General features: G+C 51.5%; 1 protein-coding gene across 1 annotated transcript; it reads right to left on the bottom strand.

Moving 5' to 3' along the window:
- Positions 1 to 3,506: 3,506 nt before the first annotated feature.
- Positions 3,507 to 12,529, bottom strand: NEU2 (neuraminidase 2). The gene is made up of 4 exons (XM_077152068.1): positions 12,415 to 12,529; positions 7,277 to 7,481; positions 4,103 to 5,169; positions 3,507 to 3,882 (listed from the first exon to the last, which is right to left on the bottom strand). Exons 1-3 carry the CDS (start codon positions 12,426 to 12,428, stop codon positions 4,177 to 4,179), a joined length of 1,212 nt encoding a protein of 403 aa, XP_077008183.1. The 5' UTR covers positions 12,429 to 12,529; the 3' UTR covers positions 3,507 to 3,882; positions 4,103 to 4,176.

The raw sequence follows: 12,529 nt of genomic DNA, 5'->3' as shown, positions 1-12,529 counted from the left end.
GACTTGTTTTAATTGGGACATCTTCTCAGCCTTAGAACTGTAAACTAGCAACTTAATAAATTCCCCTTTTAAAAGTCATTCCGTTTCTGGTATATTGCATTCTGGCAACTAGCAAACTAGAACACTCATTAAAACACAGATTGTGAGGTCTCATCCCCCAAAAGTTTCTGATTTAGTAGGTCTAAGGAAGGTCTCAAGATTTTGCATTTCTCACAACTTCCCAGGTGACACAGCTGCTCGTGCTCCAGGGACCCCACTCTGAAAACTGTGGCTCCAAGTTGCAGGTAGAAACCTGTGGAGTAGATGCCCAACTCAATGCTGGGAAAAGTAGGAGACTAAAGTCCACGGGTCAGGTAGCCAGCCGGACACTGGCCAGGTCTCAGGGCCCATGGCTAGGTGTGCTGTTGTAGTTCCTTATTTAGGCCTCCACTAAAATGTCATGTTCTCAGAGAGGCCATCCCTGATGACCCCAGGTTCAGCAGTCCTCACTCACTCTTGGCCACGTTGCTCCCTTTTACACCCTCTGTCTCACTAAGAAGTGTCATTTCCTGCTCAGCTGCCCGTGTTCTCACTGTCTGCTTTCTCCCAGGAGATGGGAGCTGAGCGCAGCAGCTCTGCCTTGCTCACGGTGGAATCCCCAGCCCCAGAACAGCATTTGGCCCATTGCTGATTCTCAACACGCATCTGTTGTGTCATGGCGGCCTTGGCTGGCCCAGGAAAGCAGACTGTTGGCACCTGAAGTGGGTGGCATGGACCAGCTGGCCTTGACCATGTCACTGACCCTGACCTGTTACCTGGCTCTTTAGCTGTCCAGGTCTGCAAAGTTTCAGGTTTGCCATGGTGACAGGTGAGACCCCAGCATGTAACTCTCAATACTCCCTGTCATTTCCCAGGAGCCGGCAGATGTCTAGACTAACCAAAGAGGGGAGATCGATGAGGATGTGACAAAAATGTTGACTCTGTTGCGGGGGTCCCTGATGCTGGCATGAGCTCAGATTCCTCACACTGACACTGCTTCAGTCCCCCGAGGGGAGGGTCTCCCTCCCTCCCGGGCCTTTTTTGGGAACTGCCCCAGGTCCTAGGATGCCTACTCCTGCTGGAGTCAGGGCAGAAGAGACGGATGGCCATCTGTCCATCTGTCCCGGGGAGAGGGCCTGCCCTTTCCCTGGGAGCTCCAGGGAGGGAATTCTCTGGACCAAGGAAGGTCTGGTTCTCTTGGCTTGGGGCCCCTCCTTCCGTCTTCAGGCCAGCAGTGTGGCACCTTGCTCAGGGGGCGCATGGTCTTCTTTTCCAGTCAAAGCACCCTCTGGCTCCCTCTTAGGAGGACACGTGTGGTTATATTTACGGCTTAATCCAGGAGATTCTCCCCATCGCAAGACACTTAATTGAATTGCAGCTGCATATTCCTTTTGCCATGTAAGGTAACATATCTAGAGGTTCCAAGAATTAAGGTGCAGACGTCTTCGGGGACTTGTCAGGACCCATCTCCCTTTCTCCAGGTTTGGAGCCCCCTGCCCAGCCTTGGAGCCCTTCACTGGTCTCCCAGAGTGTGTCTCCAAGGCCCCTGGAGTCTCCGGTCACCGATCACTGACCCCGCCAGGCCGAGAAACACATGTGGAGGTACCTGTGATCCCACCCCCCAGAAGACCACACCAGAAGGCACAGCTAACGGTGGTGTTCAAAGAATGGACTGAGCAGCTCAGAGGCAAAGTGGGGTGGGGGCAGCAGCCCTGAGCCAAATATCTGCAAGACCCCAGACCAAGGGGACTCCCCCAACCCAGAGCCTCAGCTTGCCCTGCATTCTGGGCCTAAGTCCTGGTCGCCTGTCACCCAGTGGGACCCTGGACAAGGCTGCACCCGGAGCTCTAGTGGGGGTGATTTGGGGGGCACCTTCCTGAGTCTGCAGAGGCTGAACCGTCTCTCCCACCTTTTCCCGCCAGTGCTCAGGGCCGGAAGGGCACCTTCTGGGCATTTGTCTGTTTCTGTGTTGGTCGGGGAAATGGCTTCAGAGGGGTGGTGGGGGCGGGGAGGGGCCTGCCGGAACCGAGCGCAGCTCTGCGCGCGTGTGTGCGTCTCTAAGGATACGAATTCATTACAGTAAAAATCCAGTTTCACGAAATGCACTAAATGTATCCTGGATCGGATCCTAGAACAGAAAAGGGACACTGGCAGAAAACCTGGTGAAATTCCAATACAGTCTAGAGTTTAGTTCATCGTCATGTACCAAAGTTCATCTTTTAGCTTTGACAAATGTACCACGGTTATGTAAGATGCTAACATTAGGGGAAATTGGATGTGGGGAACTCTTTGTACTATCTTGGCAACCTTGCTGCAAATCTAAAATTATTCCAAAATAAAAAGTTTATTAAAAAACTCAGTTGCAAAGTTTTAAAACCCAATATACTATGTGGCTTTGAAAGTTAAAATAGCAAATCCACTATCTCGTTTGACTTTTATTTATTTTTTATGGAAGTGTAACATACATGCAGTAAGATGCATAAGTCTTTCGAGTACAGCTCACAGAATTTTTGCATAGGAAATCCCCACGACAACGGCAGCAGCTCATGCAAATGTGGCCAGCTCCCAAAGGTTAGTGATGGCACTTTTCCACCAAAAGTAACCTCCATTCTGAATTACATGCCATAGTCCCTTTTGCCTGTTCTTAAACATCATATTAATAGACTCCTACTGGATGTACTCTTTTGTGTTTTTCTTCTTTCATTTAACAAAATGTCAGTGAAAGTCATCCCTGCTAGGGCAGGTGGCAATAGTTCAGTCTTTTATTGTTGTGTACTATTTCAGAGCATGAATATTCCTCAATTTAGTTATCCCTTCTACTTTCGATGGAAATGTTTTTTTTCAGTTTGGAACTTTTTCGAATAAAGCTGCTAAAAACATTCTTGCAACTGTCTTTGGTGGATGTTTGCATTCTCTTGGATATATACTTAATGGAGTAGAATTTCTGGGTCTCAGGGTACTTGTACGTTTAGTGTTAGAAGATATCACCGGATAGCTTTCCAAACTGGTGGTACCAGTTACACATCCTGCAGGAATATAGGAGTGTTCTGGTTGCTCCACATCCTTAGTATTGTCAAGTCTTTTTTTTTTTTTTCAGTCATTCTAATGGACTAGCATTGGTATCTCATGGTTTTAGTTTGCATTTCCCTGATGATGTTGAGCATCTTTTCAAATCTTTAGCAGCCTTTACGATATCCTCTTTTATGAAGTACCTGTTCAAGACTTTGCCTGTAATAATGGGTGGTTTATCTTTTTCTTATTGATTCGTAGTAGCTCTTTCTATATTCTGGATACAAGTCCTTTGTCAGATAGATACATGTATACAAATATCTTCTCCCCATTTGTAGGTTTCCTCTTTTCTCTCTAGAGGCATCTTTTAATGAACAGATCAGTTCAGCTTTAACCAAATCAGTTGCTGCTTTTTTTCATGCAGCCCCCACTGCTTGCAAGAGTATCAGGAATTCCCAAAATGGGAATATTTCCTCCTTTCTCCCCAGTCCCCCAAGGGGACTTTGAAAATACTTTTTTATTCACTGCCCAAATGACTCTGGGATATATCAGGGCATCACACTGACCTATACAAACCAACAAGATCTCACGTCCTATTCAAGATTCCATGCACTTATGGTGTTGAACTAAATTGACCATACAAGTTAAATTAGGTAATATGCTACCCAAAACACAAAATTTGCAGCAAATAAACATCTCTTCCTTTGGTCTCACACAGAAGTTAAAGTTTTAAAATATGGACCATATCATCCTTTGCCCTGTATTCTGACTTCCCCTAGTCCTATCCAGATCAGCTCTAGCCGAAGTTTGATCCCTTTTTCCACTTTTTATACAGTTTCTGTACTCCCCACTCACCTTTTTTTTTTTTTTTTTTTTAAAGGAAAGACAGAGAGAAGGAAGGAAGGATAGAAGGAAGGAAGAAAGGGAAACATTTTTAAACATTTTCTTGTTTTATTGTATTCTGTTTCTCCGTTTTTGTTACATGGGCTGGGGCCGGGAATCGAACCGAGGTCCTCCGGCATAGCAGGCAAGCACTTTGCCCGCTGAGCCACCGCGGCCCGCCCTCCCCACTCACTTTTAACAAAGGGAACCAAAAGCCGGCATCCAAAGTCCCAAGGGCACCGAGGGAAGAGAAAAATAATTAGGCTTTCAATTAGCATGGGAAGGGAGAAGGGAAGCCTTTCCGGGACAGCAGGGCCGTGACTCACTGACGGGAAATTCGGCCGGGAAGGCTTGTTTTAGGGTGAACATCAGAAAGGTGACCTCCCGGTAATTATCCGCTTCGTACAGACACCCAAACTGGGGCGACCCGTCAGGGCCAGCCCCCATGCTCTGGAGATCTGAGTAGGCGCAGCTCCCCGAGGCCAGCAGGGCGGGCTCCGACCAGGCCGCGGGGGCCGGCGGCCGTGTATTGAGGTACACGCTCAGGTTGGCCCGGTGCATGTGGTTGGCCGGGTGGGAGTAGAGCAGCCACCTGTCCCAGGGGTCCGCCCCCGCTGCGGGGTTGGGGAAGCTGACCACGCTCCCGTGGCAGCCGTGGGGGGCTTCCACGAGCCTCCTCACCAGCTGGGCCTCCTGAAAATCGAGCCCGTCGTTGGCACTCTGGGCCTGGACCCTGGCTTGGAGGGGGCTTCGCGCGTTCAGATACACCACCCTCTGCCCCCCAGCCCCGACTTCAGCCACCTGGCACTCCAGGGTGTCCTGGGCCACGAAGTTCCCTCTCTGCCACGTGAGCCCGTGGTCGTGGCTGACGAAGCAGAAGGCGAAGGGGACAGGCAGGTGGCCGGGCAGACCTTTGCGGTAGGCATAGGCGGGCAGCACCAGGCTCCGGGGCTGGTTGTGCAGCTGCAGGCAGTGCCCGGGGCCCACCGCGAACGTGGCCCACTCCTGGTGGGCCGAGCCAATGGCCGAGCCCGTGAGGTCCGTGGCGGGGCTCCAGGTCTTGCCATGGTCGGCGCTGGTGACATGGCACAGGCGCGTCACGTTGACCCCTGTGCGGAGCTGGTGCTGCTCGGAGACCTGGCCCTGGACGGCGATGAAGAAGAGGAAAAGCGTCCCTGTGTTCTCATCGTACAAGGGGCATGGGTTCATGGACCGGTGTCCCTCCAGCCGGGCTTGGGCCACCACCTCCTGGTCTTGCCACTGATTGGGAGGACAAAGGAAAAAAGAGAAGCACAACCTTGGAGTGACCAGGGTGGGTAACAGGAGCCACCGCCTCGGAGGCAGTGTGCCTCATGAGGGGTGGGACTCAAAGGTCTCCCAGGAGAACCCTTCCTCCGACACTTGCTTCCTCCCCACAGCATCTCCCCAGAGCAAGGGGAGCCAGAGCTCTACCCCCGTGCCCCCCCAGCAGCCTGCTCATCCTTGACTCATTCTGTTACTTCCATTGCCTTCAGCATACTTTGCACATCACCTACGATGTGCTGGCCTCTGAGGTACAAAGATGACTCAGGCATGAGTCACTCCCAGCTTCTTCCTGGTTCCTTGAACCTACCGTTCCAGTCCAGCTTGCCAGTCTTGAAAAGCGAAGCCCTCGTGGCAACCCAACAGACTCACCAGTGCAGGATGGCTATGATGGTCCCCTCCCATCTTCGTCTCATTGTACTCTATTAACGCAGCCCGGGAGGGGCAGCCCTGTGATGCTGAGGACACGCGTTGAGCTCCTGTAAGCACCTGAATCTATGGCATATGTGCTGCAGCTCAGCCACCTGCTCCATTCTTTAACACACAGCCCAGTGAGCAATTCTAAGTGCAAACACTGTGCCCAGAGCCTAAAGCCCATTTTCTCGTCCAAGCCCCCTCCCATACCTGGGGTGGGGGAAAGTGTTATTAACTCCCTCTTACACCTGGAGAGAAGGAGCCTTGATGTGGGTAGATGGACTATCCAAAGTCATGCCGCTGGGAAGTAGTGGAACCAGAACTTGAACCCAGGTCCAGCTACTTCGAACCCTATGCTCTAAGCAGCCATATGAAATAATGACCACAGAATGATAATAATAGTATTATTAGATCCTTCAAATATGATAATCCAGCTGTGCTGAAAGGAAGTGTGTTTGAAAGGAAGTATGCCCCCTAGAAAAGCCGTGTTTTAATCAAAATCCCATTTCATAAAGGTAGAATAATCCCTATTCATTACTGTATGTTTGAAACTGTGATCAGATCATCTCCCTGGCTGATGTGATTTAGTCAAGAGTGGTTGTTAAGCTGGATTAGCTGATGACATGTCTCCACCTATTTGGGTGGTTCTTGATTGGTTTATTGGAGTCCTATAAAAGAGGAAACATTTGGGAGAATGGGAGATTCAGAAAGCAGAGCCAAACGACATAGCCACAAGAAGCAGAGTCCACCAGCCAGCGACCTTTGCAAATGAAGAAGGAAAATGCCTCCCAGGGAGCTTCATGAAACAGGAAGCCAGAAGAAGAAGCTAGCAGATGATGCTGTGTTTGCCATGTGCCCTTCCAGATGAGAGAGGAACCCCGAACTTCATCGGCCTTCCTGAACCAAGGTATCTTTCCCTGGATGCCTTAGATTGGACATTTTTATAGACTTGTTTTAATTGGGACATTTTCTTGGCCTTATAACTGTAAACTAGCAGCTTATTAAATCCCCCTTTTTAAAAGCCATTCTGTTTCTGGTGTATTGCATTCCGGCAGCTAGCAAACTAGAACACCAGCCTTGGGGGTCTTCAACCAAATGAATTAACTTGATAGAACTGCTGGAATATCAGGACTCAATAAATCACCCCAACTGCCCCCCACCCCCATGTTAATTTTTTTTTTTTGCATGGACAGGCACCAGCGGGAAATGAACCTGGGTCTCCGGCATGGCAGGCAAGAACTCTGCCTACTGAGCCACCATGGTTCCCCCACGTTAATTTTACTCAAAAGATCCAACCCCTCAGTTATGTGGTACTGAATGATTTCTCCCCGGAGTGCTCAGGCCTGTGGGAAATCTTTAGAACGTCAGTTTCCCCTCCTGCTCGTCCAGCCCTGCAACGAAGCAGAAGCAGCCGGGGTGGCGAGAGCTGCGCCCGGTGAACCTGTGTGTGTTCTGGATAAGCAGCTTCTCTGCGCCTCCCCGGATGCTTCCCTGGGACGCTCTCGGTGCCCTTCCCTTCTCCCCGCCAGACCTCCACCATGGCCTTGTCCCCACATTCCATCATTCCAGGCCTGGGTCCATGGGCACACCCAGCAGAGAGGGGTGTGCTACGCAACCCTAGAGAAGCAACTATAGCCATGTCCTGCCTTACCTGGACTTGGCGGGTGGACACGTCATACGTCCCTCTGCGCAGGACAATCAGCTCCGCGTGCTCATCCTTCGTACTCGTTCGCTTCTCCACGAAGGCCAGCACGGTGCCCTGCTGGGGCAGATAGAGCAGGGCGGGGATTCTGTAGGCATGGGTTCCGGACTGGAACAGCGTCTCCTTCTGCAGCGTGGGGCGGGGGGCCATGAGGCTGGGCGGGAAGAGAGGACGCTGGAGTTAGCCATGAGCATCGGTGGAGCTGGCCCCTCGCACCAGGGCTCATTACCCTTGGTTTTATTCCAAGACCCCTTTAAAAATGTCTGCACATGCCACCTGTGCAGATGACACAGCTCTGCCCGTGAGAAATCGGGGAGGGGGATTTGGAAAAACTGCATTCTGTGTTATATTTTTTATTATAAGGTCTCAAACATCCTTACAACAGGTTTGTGATAAAGCGTGGATGGCTTTTGCCAAACCCACATCAGTCCAGGGTAACCAGCGCGGAGGGAAGGAGAGGGACACCCGCCAAGTGGCATTCTGCAGCTGTCCGACTGCCAGAAAATGACACATGGGAGCTTTTTATAATTCCAAAGCCCTAGAAAGTTGCTCTTAAAAAAAAAGGGAAGGAAAAAAATAAAGCCCTGGCTCTGCAGACCCTCCTTCCCAGGCTGCCCCCGCTGTGTGGGCTCCACCCCGAGCAGGGACAGGGCTGCCAGTGGGGGTAGAGGAGAGGGAGCTCCTGACACACCAGTGGGCTGGGAAGGTCAGAGCCAGGGAGAACACAAATGCACAGTGACAATCTGACCACAAAGGTGGACAGGGCTGGAGAGAACCTGGTGACGAGGGAGTGGTCTCCAGTGGGCCTCCAAGTCCCCCACGGGTCTGAAGGTCAAACCCTAGACTTGGGGTGCTGCCACAGACCAGAGTCCCCAAAACTGTTCTTAGCTGGAAAGCATCTCCCCGGTCCCTATCCCATGGCCACATGTGGAGACCCGGCTCCTTATCCCAATTCAAAGGGCCAGCCCAGCTCCTGACTCCCAAGGGGCCAGCAGCACCCCTCCGTGCACGGCAGGCGGCCCCCTCAGTGCCGACCCCAGAGGCGCTCCCTCATAAACCTCCTGCCCCTGATCTCCCATCAGAGCTAGTCTAGGGGTGCCCCCACTCCCCCTGAATGTTGCCTGGGGAGGGGACATGGGGAAAGGGGTCAGCAGGCTTCCTTTCCCCCTCTGTGAGCCCTTTTTCTAATGCTTGCACTTTTTTTTGTATTATATATCTGCACTATCTATTTAAAATGTAGGAAAAAATTGAGAAATAAATACAACCTATCCATCTTTTATTCCAACCATAATGAATATCGTTAGGAAAATGTAGCAAAAAGTACGGGCAATGCAGCACAAGAGAAAACGTATGTGGCCTCATTATGGATAGAATTAAATGTTCGTGATAAAATCTACCTCTGCAAATGGTAATTCAGGGAAATGGAGCTTGCTAGACAAAGCAACATTAAAACTTTGTTATAAAATGTAACTGGGGGCGGGCAATAGTGGCTCAGTGGCAGAGTTCTCGCCCGCCATGCGGGAGATCCAGGTTCGATTCCGGGTGCCTGCCCATGTTAAAAAAAAATAGTATTTAAAATGTAACTGGAAAAAACTCCAATAGGATTGAAAATGAAAATAAGGGGGTGAGAAGATGCAGCTTAACAGTGTTCTGTAGAAAATTGACCAAGGATTTATTTAAGCTCAGCAGACATCTCTCTGGAAACTATGTCCTTGATGACACTTCAACAGTGTCGGTATAATTCAAATTAAAATGTTGTAGTTAGGGTGTTCTCAGAGTGAAAACTTTCGGTATCTGTTACAATAAGCTGGCCTTCTATCTACAATGTGGGGGTGGGGAGGGGGTGCAGGTTAGCAGGTGAATCTCATCTATGGCCCATCATATCTGGGGTGGGCTAAGGGGAGTGCCTTCCCCGATGAGTGAGGCTTAAAAGGAGAGGTCAGAGAAGTGAGAAGGAGCTCAGCAGCCCAGCACACCTCAGCTCAGTGCTCAGAGGCGGCTGGGACCCAGACGTTTGGAGGTACAGAAAGGAATCACCCCGAGGAAGGCTGTTTGAACACAGAAGCCAGGAGAGAATTGCAGAAGACGTCCCCATGTGGCTTCCCATGTGACAGACCAACTCAGACGGAAGCTACCTGCCTTTCCTCCAAAGACCTGTAAACTCTTTATAAAAGAATCCCCTTTATAAAAGCCACATCCATCTCCGGTGTAATGCATTCTGGCACCTTTAGCAAATTAATTCCAGCAGCGTATGAGAGCGCCAATTTCTCCCCATTCTCATCAAAGCTTGTACCTGTCAGTCACTTTGGTCACCCTAGGGTCTGGCTTGATTTGCATTTCCTGACGACAAGTGGTGCTGGTGCCTGCTGGCTGTGAGGAGCTGGGTTTCGTCCTAGAAGCAGTGGGAAGACTTCAGGAGTTTTTAGAGGAGGCAGTGACCCCCTCAGGTTTGTCTTGTAGGACGTCCCTCTTTGGGTTTCAGGGGCTGGAAGGCGAGTCTGTTGTAATTTTTCAGGTGAGATCAGGTAGAATCCCGATGATGCAAAGACAGTGACACCTGTGAGGGGTCCACAGGCTCTTGGGGACAGGTGGGGTGGAACTGATATGATGTGGGGGGCAAGTAAGGGAGGAACTGCGAATGCCTGAGTCTGCTGTCATCTGCATCAACTTCCAGTGTCTGCGACTGGTTCCCAGGCTCCCCCTTCATACTCGGGGCCCCTGGAGAGCGAGGCAAGTTGATTCATTCACGTGGCAAATAGTTATCGTGGCCTACTTCGTGCCCGACATTGTTCTAGGAACCTGGGAGGCACCGGGAATGAAAACAGAGACCCCTGCCCGGGGTGGGGCGGTGGGGGGTTCCTATCACCGCCCAACACCCAGACAACGCTTTGCAGGCGCTGCCTGAGCCGACCCCGCAGCGCCCCCTACAGGGGCCGCCCTGCCTCGCGCCGGCGGTGGGCAGAGCTGGCACGTGCGGGCGGGGGGCTGTGTTTGTGGAATGTATGTTTAGAGACGAAGCTGGCACCGGGGGCGGGGTGGGGTGGAGGACAAAGAGGACCCCCGCGCCCCTCGAGCTATCCTCTCCATTCTCCTCTGCACGCCCCCAGCGCTGGCCCCGACTTGCAGACCCGCTGGACAGCTGAGTCCCTCGTGTCCCAGCCCGTCCTCCTTGGGAGACCATCTAGTGACGCTGTGAGCTCTCTGCCCGGCCCCAGATGCCTTCATAATAATGATAACAAACAGGCGGTGCTTCCGGAGGGCCGAGTGTCCTCCGAGTGTTTTCCAAATATTCATCCGTTTAGTCTTCACAGCGCCTCCATAAGGCAGATAGTGTCATTATTCCATTACCAGACGAGGAAACCGAGCTTGCCCAACTTCTAAGTGGCAGAGCTGGGGCGAATGTCAACTTCTAACTCCACCTAATGCTCCCTCTAGGAGGAGTTTAAGAAGATGCAGTTTGAATAGTTCTGGTTTCAGTTAGGGGTTTTCCAGTTTTCTTTTTCTTAACTTAATACCACTGTGGCAAAAGAACATTCTTTAATTCTAATTTATTTGAATTTTTCAAGACTTGATGACCCCACCATGATCAATGTTCATACATGTTTCATGTGCAATTAAAAAAATAAGTACACCATTGGTTTAGAGGGCAGTGTTCTGTGCATGTTAATCAGACTAAGTTTGTTAATTGTGTGTCTGCTACATCCGGTATTGAAAGAAATGTTAAAATATTTTTTAAACAAAGGAAAATAAAAGGAGGAAGGGGGACTTAAAAACCATTTAAGAAATATCAACTAAAAAAAAAAAAGAAAAGAAAGAAGATGCCATTTCCGGGCTCCCTATTAAATTTCCACCTCTTATAGAGAGCTGATCCACCTTAACCCAGCCAGGGGTCCCAGCCCTCACAGCAGCTTCAGACTGCACGCACAGGGAGAAGTGAATTAGGAGCCAACAAATTAGAATCCAGTCCCAGCTCGATTCCTTTGCAGCTGGGCACCTGCAGGTGAGCCCCCCCTGCCGGGGTTCTGTCTCCTCATCTGGAAGCAGGGCCCTGCGTGGAGGCTGCTCACACTCCTTCCCTCTCCAGATGCTGGAAAGCCATAAGGAGGAGCGAGGTCCGGGGGAACAGGGGCAGCCGATGGCTTCCCGGGAGCGCAGCCAGGCGTGGGGGAGGTGGGCGGGATTTGAACTTGGACGGGGCAGATTCCAGCACCTGGGCTCAGCTCCTCCTGCCCCGAGGCCTGGGCTAGGGCTCGGCCTGAATGGATTCCAGGTCGGGGAGGCAGGGAGGTCCCCGCCAGCCGCTCTGCCTCTCCGCACGAGTGCACCCTCCTGGGCTCCTTCCAGATCCAGGGGTCTTGTCGCCACCATTTGCTCGCCCATGTCAGGGAGATGTTTGGCAATTCACACCTCCCTCGTGAGTGTTCCTACGTGCCAGGAGCCGGCTGCGTGCATTGTCCTCAGTCCCTGCCCTCCAGGATTCAGAACCCTAAGGGAGAGCCATGGATCTGACCATGGGCCAGTGACTCTGGGAAGGAGAAACGGTTGCACTTCGCAGCAGTTCCCAAAGGGGTCTCGTGATCGTGGGCTCAGTTTTAGGTGGGATCTTTACCTGTTGGCTGCCACCCCTCAAAGAGTGGGCAAGTGGTCCTCTTCTGATCTGTTAGCAGCATCACTGAAGCAAGGCTGCGGGGCCACAAGCCTGGAGCCTGGTCAGCCTCTTTTACCAAGAAAAACCCATTTCCAGTGGGTTCAACACCTCCATTCTCTGTGGGTCCCCGGCTGGTATGGGCTGGCGAGTGGCCTTCGGAAGCTCAGGCCAATGACATGCGGGCAGCACTGGGGCGTTCTCATGAGCTGTGAACCTTCTCCCCACGTTCCCCACCCAGCGATTCCTCTCGACATCCCAAGAACAGAGCGCGGTGCCTTAGTGAAGGGTTGAGGCACCGAGAGCTGGCACGCTTTTTCAAAACGCAACCATCTGAGACTTTCCCCGACATCCCACCACTGTGTCATAATCACCCTACACAGAAGAACTGGTGTTTATGTCAACAAAAAAACATGTGGGTGGAAACAGAGATAAGCCATACCTTGAGGGGAGCATTCCAGGTCAGATCACGGGGCTTGGGCGTGAGGTGAGGTGTCAGTGCAGGCAGCTAGGAACCCGGCTTCTAGAAGAAAAGTGTGGCACCCAAATTCCCTGGC

The sequence above is a fragment of the Tamandua tetradactyla genome, chromosome 3, assembly GCF_023851605.1.
Source record: "Tamandua tetradactyla isolate mTamTet1 chromosome 3, mTamTet1.pri, whole genome shotgun sequence".
Classification (NCBI taxonomy): Eukaryota; Metazoa; Chordata; class Mammalia; order Pilosa; family Myrmecophagidae; genus Tamandua; species Tamandua tetradactyla.
This window is presented reverse-complemented; position numbering and strand designations above follow the sequence as displayed.

What these genes read in the sequence shown, in the direction of transcription:
- NEU2 (XM_077152068.1), bottom strand. An exon ending in TGTCCACCCGCCAAGTCCAG is followed by an intron (nt 5,170 to 7,276) that starts GTAAGGCAGGAC and finishes CCTCCCAATCAG; the next exon opens with TGGCAAGACCAGGAGGTGGT.